Raw genomic sequence first — 18689 nt, forward strand, 5'->3', positions numbered from 1 at the left:
GTAAGCAACTTGTCAATATTTTATATCTTGTGGTCTGGAATTACATTTTATCTGTCACTGGGAATTATATCTGTTGCAATAAAGTAAAAATAAATTTAGGTAGTTTAGAAAAACCGAGGATGTACAGGAATACTTTACTGGTCTAACATTTTGCCACCATTGCTTCCTCAGAGAGACTAATGCACACAGCTCCTGAGTTAGCTTTCATACACTTGTGGCAAATCAACCTGTAACTTGTTGTGAGATTGGTTCTTTCCAGGCAGTCTTTCAGCTGTTGCTATGATGAGTCTTGCTGCTGTGCAGAGATTGGTTCTTTCCAGGCAGTCTTTCAGCTGTTGCTATGATGAGTTTTGCTGCTGTGCAGGACACATGAAGCCTTCTTTGTGGTTGGTTGTTTTTTGTTGTAATTATGTATGCTGCTTTTAAGGTTTTCTCATCTTTTTTAGCCTTTCCAGTGGTCATGATTTCTGCCTTGCTCTAATCTAGCAGGTGATCCTGTTCCAAGGCATCCAGTACCAATTAATTCAAAGTCCTATGATGGTACATGTTATTCCTGTGTTTGTATATTCTTTTCTGTATGCCTTAGGATATTTCTCCATTATACACAGCTGAGCACCTACCACAGGGAATCATATAGATGACACTTTATTTGTTCACTGGATACTGTATTTTTTACTTAATATCCCTTGTCCTTTTTCCTTTTGTATCACATTTAGAACTTTTCTCTTAATTAACTGGAAAATCAGTTCAGGTCTTGTGGAGTATGACACAACAGGATAGTCCTTGTTTTTTTCAAAGAACATTGTTTATTCTTATTTTTCTGAGTCTCTTCTGGTTTTCTTCTGAGCTTGTGGAGTAGACCTGTTGGGTACCTAAGTATCACAAATGCTTCCATGATGTAACATATTTAAGTCTTCATGTCATGCTGTGAAAAGAAATGGATAAAGTAATTCATGTTAGTGAGCTTCCTGTGCATAGAAAATCTGGCACTGCCATTCAATCTACAAATCGGTAACAAAAAAAAGTAACTTATTGTCCCCCTCCTCTTCTACTGTAAACTCTATATTTTCATTTACACATGGAGCTTAACACATTGTCCACATAACAAAACCATGACTCACCATGGTTTTATTAAATAGATAATAGTGTTAATGCTGGCAAGCATGAATATTGATGACAAGTTCTATATACTCTGAATCACATTATCCAAAAAGATAAATTATTGTCCTCCTTTTCCACCATAAACTGTATGTGTTTATGTATACTGTTAAGCATGCAAAGTTTGTTGTCAGTATTTGTACTTGCTGGTATTAACATGTCCTGTCTGTGATCAGGGTCATCTGCTAGTTTAGAACAAGCCAGAAATTATGGCTGCTGAATTAAATAGATGAAAACACAAGAAAAAAATTCCAAAGTGACATACATCATCATAACAGAACCCATCAACCACAGGGAAGGCTTTGTGTGTCTGTCCTGCACAGTGGCCAGATTCACCATAGCAGCAGTTGAGAGACTGTCTAGAGAGGACCAATCAGTGTGCTCCATTTCCCAGTGACATGCAGGCTGATCTTCCATGAGTGTAAAAAAGCTGACTTATTGGCTGTGTGTATTAGTCTCTAAGGAACCTACTATGGTGAAATGTTAGAATAATGAAATACTGTACCCCTGAATACCTTGGGTTTCTGTACACTACTGGATCACTGTGTGTTTCTGTCTGTCTCTAGTTCTCTTTTGCAAACACTGTTCCCAAACTATGCTTTCTTCTTTCTGACATTAGTATTATCCTGCTCTGTGTTACAGACTTCTCTGTAGCTTTTTGCTGCCCATCTCTGCATTATGCTTTAAAAATCCCTGTATTAGAATATGACTTGGAAGCAAACTGATCCCTCTCATTAGATGCAATTTGCACCTGTGTGTTAGTGGTGACCTGACTGTATGTTTATATATATATATATATATATATATATATATATATATATATATATATATATATATATATATATATATATATATATATGTAAATGGTATATACAGTAAACAATCATTCTGCTGGACCCCATTATAGCAGATTTCTGCATTTAGCGGATATGTATGGCTTACAGACCATCCATCGGATTTACTGGATAAGTGTTGGTAAATGAGACAGAACATCCAGCCAGCGGCTGGAATATTAACTGTGTGTTATTATTGATAATTCACTAAATGCTTACAACACACATTCCACAGTATTTTACATCAGGTACATATTTATCTTCATCACAAACATTTTATTACACAGTGGCATGCTGGCATGTTTGGAGCTCCTTTCTAGTGGAGCTCATCCTGGTAAGAAATCCTGATAAGTGGCAGTGACGGTTAGGGAGTGAATGAGGGTGAGAGGGAGGGAAGGTGTGGGTGATGGTGGTGGTGAGTGCACACTGCATCTACCAGGGTTGCACTGTCTACCATAATTATGGTATTTCTGTCATAATTTGGTGTTTGCCTGCCATTTGCCATACATTGTCTACCATACACTATGCTATAATGTATATAAAAAATGTCATATATATATATATATATATATATATATATATATATATATATATATATATATATATATATATATATATATATATATATATATATATATATATATATATATATATATATATATATATATATATATATATATCTTTTTTTTTTATGTAGGAGGGACACTGGCAAAGGACAACAAAAATCCAATAAAGAAAAAAAATGCCCACTCAAATGCCAGTCCCATAAAAGGGTCCAAAGCAGTAGTCAAAAACTGAAGGATAAGTGTCTTGAAACCTCCCTTTTGAAGGAATTCAAGTCATAGGAATGTGGAAAAACAGAAGCAGGCAGGGAGTTCCAGAGTTTACCAGAGAAAGGGATGAATGATTGAAAATACTGGTTAACTCTTGCATTAGAGAGGTGGACAGAATAGGGAGAGAAAGAAGAAAGTCTTGTGCAGTGAGGCCACGGGAAGAGGGGAGACATGCAGTTAGTAAGATCAGAAGACCAGTTAGCATGAAAATGGTGGTAGAAGACAGCTAGAGATGCAACATTGCAGCAATGAGAGAGAGGCTGAAGACAGTCAGTTAGAGGAGAGGAGTTGATGAGATGAAAAGCTTTTGATTCCACCCTGTCTAGAAGAGCGGTATGAGTGGAACCCCCCCCCCCCCAGACATGTGAAGCATACTCCATACATGGACGGATAAGGCCCTTTTGCAGAGTTAGCAGCTGCAGGGGTGAGAAAAACTGGCGGAGATGTCTCAGAACGCCTAACTTCATGGAAGCTGTTTTAGCTAGAGATGAGATGTGAAGTTTCCAGTTCAGATTATAAGTAAAGGACAGATCGAGGATGTTCAGTGTAGAAGAGGGGAACAGTTGAGTGTCATTGAAGAAGAGGGGATAGTTGTCTGGAAGGTTGTGTCAAGTTGATAGATGGAGGAGTTAAGTTTTTGAGGCATTAAAGAATACCAAGTTTGCTCTGCCCCAATCAGAAATTTTAGAAAGATCGGAAGTCAAGCATTCTGTGGCTTCCCTGCATGAAATGTTTACTTCCTGAAGGGTTGGATGTCTATGAAAAGATGTGGAAAAGTGCAGGGTGGTATCATCAGTGTATGGGTGGATAGGACAAGAAGTTTGGTTTAGAAGATCATTAATGAATAATAAGAAGAGAGTGGGTGACAGGACAGAACCCTGAGGAACACTACTGGTAATAGATTTAGGAGAAGAACAGTGACCATCTACCACAGCAGCAATAGAACGGTCATAAAGGAAACTTGAGATGAAGTTACAGAAAGAACGATAGAAGCAGTAGGAGGGTAGTTTGGAAATCAAAGCTTTGTGCCAGATTCTATCAAATACTTTTGATATGTCCAAGGGAACAGCAAAAGTTTCACCAAAATGTCTAAAAGAGGATGACCAATACTCAGTAAGGAAAGCCAGAAGATCACCAGTAGAGCAGCCTTGACTGAACCCATACTGGCGATCAGATAGAAGGTTGTGAAGTGATAGATGTTTAAGAATCTTCCTGTTGAGGATAGATTCAAAAACTTTAGATAGGCAGGAAATTAAATCAATAGGATGGTAGTTTGAGGGATTAGAACAGTCACCCTTTTTAGGACAAAGGCTGAATGTAGGCAAACTTCCAGCAAGAAGGAAAGGTAGATGTTGACAGACAGAGCTGAAAGAGTTTGACTAGGCAAGGTGTAAGCACAGAGGTACAGTTTCAGAGAACAATAGGAGGGACCCCATCAGCCTTCCAAAGGTTTAGGCCAGCAAGGGCATGGAAAACATCATTGCGAAGAATTTTAATAGGTAGTATGAAGTAGTCAGAGGGTGGAGGAGAGGGAGGAACAAGCCCAGAATTGTCCAAGGTAGAGTTTTTAGCAGAGGTTTGAGTGTAGAGTTCAGCTTTAGAAATAGATGTGTTAGCAGTGGTGCCATCTGGTTGAAATAAAGGAGGGAAAGAAGAAGCAAAGTCATTGGAGATATTTTTGGCTAGATGCCAGAAGTCACGAGGGGAGTTAGATCTTGAAAGATTTTGACACTTTCTGTTAATGAAGGAGTTTCTGGCTAGTTGGAGAACAGACTTGGCATGGTTCCGGGCAAAAATATAAAGTGCATGAGATTCTGGTGATGGAAGGCTTAAGTACCTTTTGTGGGCTACCTCTCTATCATGTTTAGCATGAGAACAAGCTGTGTTAAACCAAGGTTTGGAAGGTTTAGGTTGAGAAAAAGAGTGAGGAATGTACACCTTCATGCCAGACACTATCACCTCTGTTATGTGCTCAGCATGCAAAGATGGGTCTCTGACATGGAAGTAGTAGTCATTCCAAGAAAAATCAGCAGAATACCTCCTCAGGTCTCCGCAACTAGCAGAGGCAAAACGCCAGAGGCACCTTCGCTTAGGGGGATCCTGAGGAGGGATTGGAGCGATAGGACAAGATACAGATATGAGATTGTGATCGGAGGAGCCCAATGGAGAAGAAAGGGTGACAGCATAAGCAGAAGGATTAGAGGTCAGGAAAAGGTCAAGAATATTGGGCGTATCTCCAAGATGGTCAGGAATATGACTAGGGTGTTGCACCAGTTGCTCTAAGTCGTGGATGATAGCAAAGTTGAAGGCTAGTTCACCAGGATGGTCAGTGAAGAGAGAGGAAAGCCAAAGCTGGTGGTGAACATTGAAGTCTCCAAGAATGGAGATCTCTGCAAAAGGGAAGAGGATTAGAATGTGCTCCACTTTGGAAGTTAAGCAGTCAAAGAATTTCTTATAGTCAGAGGAGATAGGTGAGAGTTATACAACACAGATGAATTTAGTTTGAGTGACTCTGTAGTCGGAGCCAGATGGTGGAAAACTCTGAAGATTCAAGAGCGTGAGCACAAGAGCAGGTTAAGTCATTGCACACATAAACACAACATCCAGCTTTGGATCGAAAATGAGGATAGAGAAAGTAGGAGGGAACAGAAAATGGGCTACTGTCAGTTGCTTCAGACACCTGAGTTTCAGTGAGGAAAAGAAGATGAGGTTTAGAAGAGGAGAGGTGGTGTTCTACAGATTGAAAATTAGATCTTATTCTGCAAATGTTGCAGAAGTTAATGAAGAAAAAGTTGAGGGGGGTGTCAAGACTCTTAGGGTTGTCGACATAAGGGCAGTCCGACCTGGGGACATTTATGGTCCCCTCCCCAGATGGGGACTCTGAGGCTAGTGTAGGAGTTGCCATGATAATTTTGAAATTTTGAAGGGTGTATGTGTTATTAGGTGCTTGTAGTTTTATGTGGAGGAAGAGAGTTGTCTTTAGAGGGTAGGCTGTGACTGCCCCCTTGTGTTGTGAGACACAAAGAGAAACGTTCAGTGAGGTCACAGCTGGGTTTAATGATGAGTTCACAGCACCCCCTGAACAGTGCTTTAGACCTCACTTGGAGTTTCACCTGAGTTTCACAATGTTCAACTTTTGTGCTGAGCCCCAGATTCTTATCATCTCAACTTTTGCGCATTATCTCCATGAGTTTTGCACATTCGTGGTGGATGGATCATGCATTCCTGCCATTGGTGTCACAGGTAGTAGAAATAAATACTATGCTATGTATTGTATACGTATTTCCATGTACAATTCACATACCGGAAGATATAAATTCTTTATGTGGGTAAACCACTTGTTAGCCACAAAACTAGTCATGCTGGTTTGTATGTAAGAGGAGAAGGAGAGGAAGGCCAGCTATGGTGCAGCCACATTGCAAAAAAGCACACAAACAAATGAGATATGGCTCATTGGTGTGGAGGATGTGACAGCACCAAACCTCTGCATCACTGTGTCACACTGAATGTGAGGACAAAACACACACTCTCACACAGGTTTAGATGTGCTGTCACACCAGATGTGAGGACAAAACACACTCACTCATACAGTCTTAGGTATGATGCTGCTGCATCACTGCACCCTGCTGAATGTGATGACAAAACATACACACTCTCACAGTCTTAGATACAGTGGTGCCTTACTGCTCCATCCTGCTGAATTTGAGGATAAAACACACACACACACTCACACAGTCTGAGATATGATGGCACTGCAATGCTGCATCCAGCTGAATGTGTAGATTGATTGATTGATTGATTGATAAAAAAAGGCAGGCACTGCAACATCACGATCATATGGTGCCAAAGGCGGAGTGCTTGGTCCATAGAGCCAGTGGTCACTGAACCCTCCATTGAAAAGTGAGCCATCAAAGAAGGTGGCACTGCCAATCACGTTTCAAACTCCCCATGGTGGGACTGAATGTGAGGTCAGAACACAAATGCACACACACATACAAAGACAAGCTTTGAAGAAAGACTTGAATAGATGGGTTTACCAGCACTACAAGAGAGGAGAGAAAGAGGAGACCTAGTAACAATGTACAAATTAGTAAACAATATAGAAAAAATAGTCAGAAATGATTTGGTATCACAGATAGAGGAAGGAAAGAGATGGATGAGGGGGCATGGAAAGGAAATAAAGAAGAGTGGATGTTCAGGTGACATCAAGAAATACAGCTTCCTATGTAGAACTATTGAAATCTGGAATGATTTGAAGGAAGAGGTGGTTGTGGCAAACAGTGTACACATGTTTAAAGAGAAACTGGATAAATATGGTTATGGAGACAGAACCAAATGACTTTTGGCTCATTCTCTGTACAACACAACTAGGTAAATACAACTAGGTGAATACACACACACACTCAGATACAGTGGCACTGCACTGCCACACTCTGCTAAATGCAAAGACAAAACACACACTCACACAGTTATGGGCCATATGGCTGCAGTAAATAAGCATTTTCTAATGTTTTCAATACCTTGAGTTTCATGATCCTTGAGTTTAGTGTTATGCCTTTGGAAGAAAACAAGCATGAAACTCAAGAGGGTATTTTATATATATATATATATATATATATATATATATATATATATATATATATATATATATATATATATATATATATATATATATATATATATATATATATATATATATATTTATTTATTTATTTATTTATTTATTTATTTATTTATTTATTTATTTATTTATTTATTCATTTATTTATTTATTTATTTAAATGATAGATAAATGAAGTTGATCTAGGTATCATTAGACATGGAGTCAGATTGGACAGTATGTATGTCACAATTGGATAAACACACATACACATGCACACATATGTACATTCACACACAAACACACACACTCATTAAGAATGAAAATTAAGAAGAACAGAAAAAAAAATTAAAGAAATCTATGAAGAGGCTAAAGAGAAAAATGGATCAAGAACAGAAGAAAAACTATATATTTTTTTAAGAGTTGGAAGACAGAGTGAAGAAATGGTACATAAAGGTAAAGAAATAAATGAAAGTAAAATAGAGAGAAATAGTAAAAATGATTGACAGATTGTGATGTTTGCCAACATAGATGGATTGATACAAAGAAAACTGAAATTACAAAACTATTTAAAAGAAAAAAATCTGAAGGCAGTGTGTTTAATGGAAACAGAGCTAAAAAAAAAAGAAAACTAGAGAGTCATTAACTATAACTACAATATATAGAGAAGAGACAGAATTGGTAAAGGAGGGGGAGATGTAATGGTAATGATAAGAAAAGAGCAAAAGACAAAAATAGTGAAATTTGGAGAAGGAAAAGCAGAAGTAATGAGTGTTAACTTTGAGGATGATAATGGAGAAATGCTGACAGTAATAACAACCTATATACTGCCCAAAACAGATTCTTAGAGCAAGGAAGAATATGAGAAAATAATAGAAGATACCATTCCGTGTTTGAGTAAATTAATCAAAAGTAATAAAAGAGTATTATTGGGTGGTGACTTCAATTGTAAAGAAATAAATTGGGAAACATTTGAAGCAGGAGGAAATGAGAGTGCAGGGGGAGAAAGATTTCTGAAGTTGACAATGGAAAACACAGTGATGCAATGGGTGACTGAAAATGCAAGATATAGGGGAGGTGATGAACTAGCAAGACTAGACCTAATACTAACTAAAGGGTATGGACTTAACTAAAGAATTAAGATAAGTGTGCCACATGGGAAAAAGTGACCATGTAATATGTATGCCACATGAGAAAAAGTGACCATGTAATGATAGAAAAAGAGATCAATAATGATGTCAGTGAAGAGGATGAATCATACAAAGAAAAATAGGAGAAACTACAGAAAACTGAATATAGATGATCTTAAGAAACTTTATAAAGAAATAGACTGTGAAAAGCAGAAAAGAGCAAATGATGTGCAAGATTAGTATGACATTCTTGTGGAAATATTTGAGACGGGTGAATAAATATGCCCCATTATGCAAACCTAAAGAAAAAGGAAAACAGGTGTGGTTCAGTGCTAGGTGTGCAAGTGCAAAAGAAAAAAGCGATGAAGCATGGATAAGAATGAAAAGAAATTGAGACCAAAAAAATAAAGCACACTTTAAGATAGCAAGAAATGAATGTGCGAAATTAAGGAGAGAGGAAGAGATAGGATATGAAAAGGATATAGTTGAAAAGTGCAAGGAAAAACCAAAACTTTTCTACAGATTCAGAAATGAAAAAATTAAACTTAAGAAAACTAGAAAGATTGAAGGATGGAAATTAAACATATGAAGACCCAAAAGACATGAGTGAATTGACAAACAAAAAGATTCAAAAATTTTTCACAGAAGAATAAAAATTTAAAGGACCACAAGATAAGACAAAAAAGCAAATGTGGGAAATTATAGTAATTAAAGAAGAAATTTATAAAATGATGAAGGAACTGGAAGGGAAAAGCAACAGGACCAAATGGAGTATTAGGTTTCATTTTAAAAGAGTGCAGGTAACAATTAATTGAACCAGTATATGACATGGTAAAGTGCTCAATATCAACTGGAAGAGTGCCTAAGGAATGGAAGGGAGCAGACATAGTGCCAATTTATAAGAGTGGAAAGAAAGAGGAACCACTAAACTGTAGACTAGTATCAATGACCAGCATAGTATGTAAGATCTGTGCAAAAGTGATAGAGGAAAAACCAAAACTTTTCTACAGATTCAGAAACAAAAATTAAACTTAAAGAAAAACTAGAAAGATTGAGGGATGGAAATTAAACATATGAAGACCCAAAAAGACATGAGTGAATTGACAAAATTTTTAGAAAAACATGATATAATAACAGTAAAATAGTATGGCTTTAAACAAAAGTGATCATGTGTAACCAATTTGATGAGCTTTTATTCAAGAGTGATTGATACAACACAGGAGAGGTATGGATGGGTAGACTCTGTGTAATTAGATCTGAAAAAAACTTTTGACAAAGTTCTCTACAGCAGGTTATTATGGAAGCTAGAAAATATAGGAGGATTAAATGGAAAAAAATGCATGGAAAGTTACTTCTTAAAGGGAAGAGAAATGATAGTGGTAGTAAAAGATGTAAAATTGAAATGGAGAAAAGTAAATAGAGGAGTACCACAAGGATCAGTGCTGTCACCAATACTTTTCCTGATCTACATAAATGATATGCCTGAAGAAGTAAAGAGCTTGTTTGCAGACGATGCAAAGTTACAAAGACATATAAGAAACAACAAAGACTGAAATTCTACAAGAGGACTTGAATAAAATCTTGGACTGGAGTAAGAAATGGAAGGTGGAATTTAATGTGAAAAATGTCATGTAATGGAAATGGGAAAAAGTGAAGAGACCAAAATGGACATATAAAATGGGAAATGAAAAAAATAATAAAAGTACAAGAAGAGAAGGGTCTGGGAGTGATAATACAGGATAGTCACCAGTCATGTAGATGAAGAATAGGGAAACAATGGGTCCATTAAAGGCAGCAGATGGGGAGCTGGTTAGTTCGGGGGAGGAAATTAGTAAAATTCTGAATGAGTATTTTTTTAAATGTCTTCACCCAGGAAAACATGCTGAATAGTGAGCATATGTTCAGAGCAGAAGAGAATGAGAAGCTGACAGATATTACCATAACTAAGGAGATAGTGGAACAGGAGATAGCCTAAAAAGTTCCAGACACCAGGACCAAATGAAATATATCCCAGAGTACTTAAGGAATGCAAAGAGGTTATTAGTGAATCGTTAGCTTCTGTCTTTAGTCAAGTGATGTACTGGTAATGTGGAGGCAAGTGAATGTAGTACCCATCTTTAAGATAGGAGATAAAACTTTAATGTCTAATTATAGACTTGTCACCTTAACTTCTGTTGTAGGTAAAATAATGGAGTCAGTAATAGCGAAGAACATTAGCGAGCTTTTAGACAAACACAACTTGATAAATCAGTCACAGCATGGCTTCATGAAGGGGAAGCCTTGCCTGATGAACTTTTTAAGTTTTTACAGTAAAGTTTATGAGGTGGCAGATAATGGTGATAGTTATGATATACTGTATCTGGGCCTTAGTAAAGCATTTGACAAGGTATCCCATCAGAGGCTCCTGAGAAAGGTTAGGGCGCATGGGATAGATAGGAAGGTGTTAGGCTGGATAAGGTCATATCTCAGTGACGGGCTGCAGAGAGTTGTAATAAACGGCTCAATCCGAGTGAGGTCAGATAATTAGTGGGGTGCCACAGGAATCAGTATTAGGGCTGTTGTTGTTTTTAATATATATCAGTGACTTGTATAGTGGAATTAGTAGTGATGTTAGTAAATTTGTGGATGACACAAAGACAGGTAAATTAATTAGGTTAGAATCAGATACCATTGCCTTGCAGGCAGATTTGGATAGGATGAATGAATGGACAGACAGATGGCAAATGCAGTATAATATCAACAAATGCAAAGTACTTAGTATAGGAAGGGGAAACCCACACTGTAGGTACACAATAAACAACAAAGTTCTGGTAGGCTCAGGGTACGAAAAAGATTTAGGAGTTATAGTTAGCTTTGAGCTCCGTCTAAGAAAGCAATGCATAGAGGCCAAAAAAAGAGCAAATAGGGTATTAGGATTCATATTTAGAAGTGTTAAAAGTAGAAGTCCCCAAGTAATATTAAAGTTATATTTGGCATTGGTCAGACCTCATCTATATTACACTGTGCAGTTCTGGTCCCCATATTACAAGAAGGATATAGGTCTATTAGAATCAGTACAAAGGAGAATGATTAAAAGGATACAAGGGATGTGGAGTATTTCTTATGAAGTGAGATTGAAGCTGTTAAATTTACATTCTTTAGAGATATGTAGGTTAAGAGGGGACCTGATAGAAGTCTTTAAGTGGTATAAGAGTTACAACAAGGGAGACATAAGCAAAATTCTTAGGATCAGTAACCAGGACAGAACAAGAAGTGATGGGTTCAAGCTTGAAAAATTTAGGTTTAAAAAAGAGATAGGAAGGAATTGGTTCTCAAATAGAGTGGTGGATGAATGGAATGGACTCAGTAATCAAGTTGTTAGTGCTGAGTTATTAGGGAGCTTTAAGAGAAGATTAGACAAATTTATAGATGGGGATGATAGGTGGAAATAGGTAGGTATATTTCATACAGGGACTACCATGTGTAGACCTGATGGTTTCTTGCAGCTTCCCTTATTTTTTATGTTCTTATGTTCTTAAAAGATATTCAGAGATACATATAAAATGGTGAGAAATATTGGAACAGCATTCCACTACATGGATAAAGATATGATGAGAAAGTTAATTACCACTATGATTAGACCAAAGTTGGAATATACTGAATCAGTGTGGTCTCCTCACAAGAAGAAATGTGTAAAAAAAAAAAAAAAAAAACTAGAAAGGATACAAAGGATGGCAACAAAAATAGTTCTAGAACTGGAAGAATTAACATATGAAGACAGGTTAAAGGAAATGAATCTGCCAACATTGGAACAAAAAAAAAAAAAGGGGAGACTTAATACTGATTTATAAATTGTGGAATAGAGTGGAAGAAATAGATAATGAGAAACTGCTGCTAAGATAAGGAGGAAATGCCAATTACACATGAGGACACAGCAAAAAAAACTAAGAAAAGGAAGATGCTTGAATAACATAAAGAAACATAGTTTCCCACAGAGAAATGTAGAACTTTGGAACAAGCTCAGTGAGGATGTAGTATTGGCAATGAGTATGCACAACTTCAAGGAAAACTTAACAGGTGTAGATATGGAGACAGGACCACACAAGCATAGCTCAGGCCCTGTAAATTACAACTAGGTAAATACACACACACACACACACACACACACACACACACACACACACACACACACACACACACACACACACACATTAATTGTTGAGTTGCTTTTGTATATTCCCTTATTCTTTGTATTACATTTCTTTTTAACTAATTGCATTGGATTTGCCCAGTTTTAAGAATGAAGGATGGTAATCAGAGGAGTTCTATTAATTAGTAATTGATCAGCAGTTCTGTGTGAATTAGGATTTTATAGAAGATTCATGCTGTATTAGTTTTGTAAAGAAAACAATGGTTTTAATTTACAGGGACTATTTCCACCTGGGCAAGGAGCCACCATTGGGGTGGACTTCATGATCAAGACGGTGGAGATTGAAGGAGAAAAAATTAAGGTATGAAAATACCACATAAATTAGTGATATTTTGTAAATGTCCATGCAATCATTAAGCTTTTTTTTTATAATGATGGAGATATTCCTTCATCAGTACAGTAATGCATTCAGGATTTATACTGAAATTAGAAATAATATTGTAACATCAATTAGGTGAACTTTACATTTTTAAGTCATGTAATCAGTTGTCACTTGTAACTGAATAGTGACTCTTATATTGAGCTCCATGTTATCCAAGATTCAGTCCTATTTTGATTTCTTTTCAATAGTATATATCTCTTCCAGCTTCAGATCTGGGACACAGCTGGGCAAGAAAGATTTCGTTCCATCACACAGTCTTATTACCGCTCAGCCCATGCACTCATCCTTGTCTATGATATATCCTCTCAGCCAACCTTTGACTGCCTACCAGACTGGCTAAGGGAGATTGAACAGTATGCAAGTTGTAAGGTCCTTCGTGTTCTTGTTGGTGAGTATGCTCTGAGTCTCTTCATTTGAAGGAAAGGTCTTTTCACATCATATGGAGTTTGTTATGTTTTAGCTATTAATTGCTACAACAGTACACCTCATTCTTTGTTAGTGTAGGGGGTTCACCAGAAAAGGCTGGCACCATCCAAGGATCGAACCTGGGATCTGCTTGCAGGGTGGATGTGCTAACCGTTACACCACGGTTTCCTCCTGGTAACAACCCTCACATTCTTGAATTTTATTTTATCTTTATGAAAATCTTGGTGTATAATTTTAAAGAAATTGAATACCCAAGAGCCAATAAAAACTGACACCCTCAAGATAACAACAATGCTCACCTTTGCAGCCCTTCCTTCCTCCTTTCCCTTTGCCATCTCCCACCTCATTCACATTCAAATATCCTGTATCTTCTAAACCATGGCATAAAAAACATTTGACCATAGGATATTTCTGACTTAGAATAACTTGATCTCGTGAGTACAGTAGAACCTCAGTTTGTGAACTCAATCTGTTCCAGGCCTTGGTTCACAAACAAAATTGTTCACTAACCAAAACAATGTTTTCTATTGAAATTAATGTAAGTACAATTAATGTTTCAGAAATATGGTATTTTTACATATTTAATTTTTTTTTCTTTTGTGGTGAAGAATATAGAATGAAATTGAAATACATATCGTTCACTACTCTTTTAATACAATGAAGCCTATGTAGGTGTCATAATTACATTCTGTTTTAGTTGTTGAGTGATCCCATATTCGTATATTGGCCTTGAGGTTCTATTGCTCCTCCCATCATCCCTCTTCCCATCAATCATGTAAATGAGCTACACCATGCCCCCACCCTCTATCTAGAATGAGGAAGTCTCAGTGGCAGAGCCTACATCACAGTTCCCCCCTTGTCCTCCATATCCCCCTATCCTTCTCTTGATCCCATAGCCCTCAACCAGAGATGGGAGACTGTACAGGGCAGGATACAGTTCCCCCCTCCCAGGTACATTCCTGCCCTCTTACCCTCCTCTCTCTCCTTCCTCCCTACATATCTCTCTCTCTCTCTCTCTCTCTCTCTCTCTGTGTGTGTGTGTGTGTGTGTGTGTGTGTGCTGGGAAGGTCGTCTTGTCAGTGTTGAATGTCAACACAGACAGATGCTCAGTTACTGATGAATGCCAGTAGTGGATGTGTTTGTTACTCCTTTTTTATGTAGAGAGAGAGAGAGAGAGAGAGAGAGAGAGAGAGAGAGAGAGAGAGAGAGAGAGAGAGAGAGAGAGAGAGAGAGAGAGAGAGAGAGAGAGTTCCTTACCCATTCATTCCTCCTTCACCCATCACCACTTTTTCTGTAGTACCCTCCAACCACCCTGAAGCATAAATGTGTGTGTGTGTGTGTGTGTGTGTGTGTGTGTGTGTGTGTGTGTGTGTGTGTGTGTGTGTGTGTGTGTGTGTGTGTGTGTGTGTGTGTGTGTGTGTGTGTGTGTGTGTGTGCATCATAGTTACACCCAGAAAAAGCCAACTCAGGCCTCATATTTCTACAGCAACTGAAGGGTTGAGAGAGAGAGAGAGAGAGAGAGAGAGAGAGAGAGAGAGAGAGAGAGAGAGAGAGAGAGAGAGAGAGAGAGAGAGAGAGAGAGAGAGAGAGAGAGAGAGAGAGAGTTCCTTACCCATTCATTCCTCCTTCACCCATCACCACTTTTTCTGTAGTACCCTCCAACCACCCTGAAGCATAAATGTGTGTGTGTGTGTGTGTGTGTGTGTGTGTGTGTGTGTGTGTATGTGTGTGTGTGTGTGTGTGTGTGTGTGTGTGTGTGTGTGTGTGTGTGTGTGTGTGCATCATAGTTACACCCAGAAAAAGCCAACTCAGGCCTCATATTTCTACAGCAACTGAAGGGTTGAGAGAGAGAGAGAGAGAGAGAGAGAGAGAGAGAGAGAGAGAGAGAGAGAGAGAGAGAGAGAGAGAGAGAGAGAGAGAATTATGAAATTATTAGATTTATCTACAAATGCCTACATGAGTGTCATTCTCATGTTTGGTAATAATTTCCTTCTTTACTTCAATAATAATAAGCTTAGGCTTCTTATTTCTATTATCACTGATGCTTTTTTCATTCTTATGTGGCATAATGGAGGCTGAAATAGCACAAAAAGTGGGAAAATAAATAATGTTTCTGAATATAGCACTCTCATGAACAATGTTGACACCAAGCGTGCCAATGCACTACTGAGCATGAGGTTTCATAGATTGTGAGTAATGTACGTTTGTACCCCAAAACATTGTTTGTGAACCAAGCTAAAATTTGTTCACAAAACTAGTTTGTGAACCAATCTGTTCATGATGTGGGGCATTTGTAAACTGAGGTTCTACTGTATGTGACTCCTCACAGGACACCTTATAGATGATCTGGTCTTGGTGGGCCTAGTTTGAATAGGTTGTGGAGAATTCTGAGACATGTTATCTTACCTGAATCATAAACAATATATCGAAGTGATATGCAGTTTTAGATTCTTCTACATCTAATTTGTTGACCAAGGAGAGCTGGTCTTTGACTTTGACTCCTTATAAGAGACTACCTACTGAAAGTGGTATTATGTGAGAGTTATATTTTTAGCCTTAGAAGTTATATTTTGTGGAAAAGACTATGATATTAACTGTTTTGAACCAGTGCCATATGATACTTGTATAAAAGAATATATTAACCCTAATAACTATAGTATAACCTTCCTCTAGTAGCATTGCTGAACATTTTCATTGTGCCCATTTCAATTATACATTGGCAGTGTTCTGCAACAAATGTGGTGATGAATTATAAGTATACACAGAAAGGAGGAGATGAAGGAAAGGTGGTGGTGAGAAGAATAGAAGGGAGATAAGGAACTTGAGTGGTTAGGAAGCTATCCCTACCTTGTACACATTGAAGTATCTGCCTGAACTCAGCACACTCTTGTGCTGAAAGTTCCTCTTCCTCATATTGCCACAAGTGCACCTCTTATCCTAGGGTGTTTTGTATTTTGAAGACAAAGGATATATACTGTATTTCCTGCCATATAAGATGCACCTGAGTATAAGACACACCTATAATTTGGCAGAGGATATTTAGAAAAAATAAAATAAGCCCCACTTTTCCTTGAACTTCATAGCCTGCCTCTCAACCAGGCTTTGGTCCAAGTTGCATCTCAAACCAACACAGAAGGGCAGAAAATATATCAGCTTATCAGTGATCATAACTGTTGCTGAACAGTTATGACTGTGATATGACCTTATGGTGGTTTCTATCTTTCCCTGTGTTCAAGATGTTCCACTATTGGCTGAAGAGGTACAGTGCTCCTGTAACCTGAACAGCTGTCAACTTGAAATGGTAAACAAAATATTCCCTGTGTATGCTAAGGCCTCTGATCTTGATCTTGATGCTACAGGTTGCACGTGCAGCCATGTTTCGTGGTAAGTGCACAAAGCCTAACCAACTATAGTCACTTTCTTCATACAAATTATGGCTATTCATTACCTTAATAAATTTACTATGAATTTTATTCACATAAGTTAAGGTCATCGAGTGATGTGCTTCAGAGTTACAGTAATTGGCTTTTATGTTTTAGCATTATTTTGATTTTTAATTATTATCTAGTAATTTTTAGCACTATTTTGATTTGTAATCATTAATAATATATATATATATAAACATATAGATTTCATTCTAGGGTCAAACAGTAGTGTTGGTGTTTAGGTGTTACTATTTTGATTTGTAATCATTATCTAGTAATATATATATATATATATATATATATATATATATATATATATATATATATATATATATATATATATATATATATATATATATATATGGATTTCATTCTAGGGTCAAACAGTAGTGTTGGTGTTTAGGTGTTACTCTAGTAACGGTAACCATAACCCCATAGGACTACCCAAACTTGACCATTGGGGTATATGATGCAGGATGATTTTTGGATAATTTTTTTGATGAAAAGTGTCTTATGTGGTGGGAAATATGGTAAGTTTATTAATTTAGTTTAACACAATAAAGACATGGAAAGCTGCACAATTGACAATTGAAGCTATTTTTTGGGAGTGTCAAAGTTTCCTTTTTTTGTGAAGAGAAATATAGAAAACCCTTGTAGCTTAGGGGATAATTTACTGTAACCTGATCTAACCTGCAACTTCTTAATAGCTATATACTATTCCATAAATGGCACTCCTTTGACCATCTGCCACATAGTTTCCTGACTACCTGTAAGACTCTTATTCACACAAAACACATATGAAAATTTGTGTAAATAACTAATAAATGAGAAGACAGGGAAGTAGTATTATCTAGTATGGGTACGGAAGCAGGTAGAAAATGAGTGTTTATGTAGGGAAGAATTGGTGAGGATTAGGTAGAGAGAGTGATAGCTAAGCTGAAGTGTAGTAAAGCTACTGACATAAATGGAATAACTGTTAAAATGTTAAAGTATTGAGGTGATTGGATGCTTGTAGATTGGCATGGAGGTAAGAAGTACCAAATGAGTATTCTTTTATCAGTGGTTCCTAAACTGGAGAGTCTCCACAAGGGTGCATGAGGAGGATTCAGGAGGAGTGTGAAGTCATCTGCCCAAAAGTAATTATTTTAAAGTACATGAGGTGCCTAGAGCCAGAGTGACCTAAGCGCCGAAAATTAAAAACAAAAACGATATCAAAGTTTTGTGAGTTTCAAAATGTGATATTTCTTCAGTGAATTGAGGTAGAAAGTAATGACTGGTATTGAAATATTCAGTAATTTATGGCCATTACAACTATTTAGTTGAATTACATTATAAAGTTACAATTAAATTACATTATTAAAAATAAATAGACTGCGTTTTCTTTGATACAATTTTGTTGAGGATATCACACAGCTACTTTAAAATTGTATCTAGTGCCCACACATTGTTTATTTCCTTTATTCTATCAAGTTATTTTATTTTCTATGTACTAATAGGAGAATCACAACCATTAAAAGTCTCCTTTTTAGTGAACTTATCAATTTTATGAAGCAAAAATGTAAGTGACATACATGTACCTCCTAAGCTTAAAAAATTAAACTAGAAGAAACTGAAATAAAAGAACTAATAAATGTCATGAAAATGTACCAGTATAAAGGGTAAGAGAATATAAAGAAATAATAAAATCATCCAATGCCTCCAGAGCTCACATAG

At 37.1% G+C, this 18689-nt stretch overlaps 1 protein-coding gene and 1 long non-coding RNA gene across 6 annotated transcripts in view; one reads left to right on the forward strand and one right to left on the reverse strand.

Moving 5' to 3' along the window:
• LOC135104473 (ras-related protein Rab-30-like) overlaps positions 1 to 18689 on the forward strand; it is a 36133-nt gene that overhangs the window by 2735 nt on the left and 14709 nt on the right. For all 5 annotated transcript variants that reach the window (XM_064011980.1, XM_064011981.1, XM_064011979.1 and 2 more), the window contains exons 3-4: positions 12961 to 13044; positions 13330 to 13513. In XM_064011980.1, coding sequence (XP_063868050.1) covers positions 12961 to 13044; positions 13330 to 13513 — 268 coding nt within the window. The remainder of the gene's footprint in view (positions 1 to 12960; positions 13045 to 13329; positions 13514 to 18689) is intronic.
• LOC135104475 (uncharacterized) lies at positions 123 to 16575 on the reverse strand. The gene is made up of 2 exons (XR_010270453.1): positions 16399 to 16575; positions 123 to 925 (listed from the first exon to the last, which is right to left on the reverse strand). It is a non-coding gene; the product is annotated as an uncharacterized LOC135104475 (long non-coding RNA).

Source organism: Scylla paramamosain, chromosome 10 (genome assembly GCF_035594125.1).
Source record: "Scylla paramamosain isolate STU-SP2022 chromosome 10, ASM3559412v1, whole genome shotgun sequence".
NCBI lineage: Eukaryota > Metazoa > Arthropoda > Malacostraca > Decapoda > Portunidae > Scylla > Scylla paramamosain.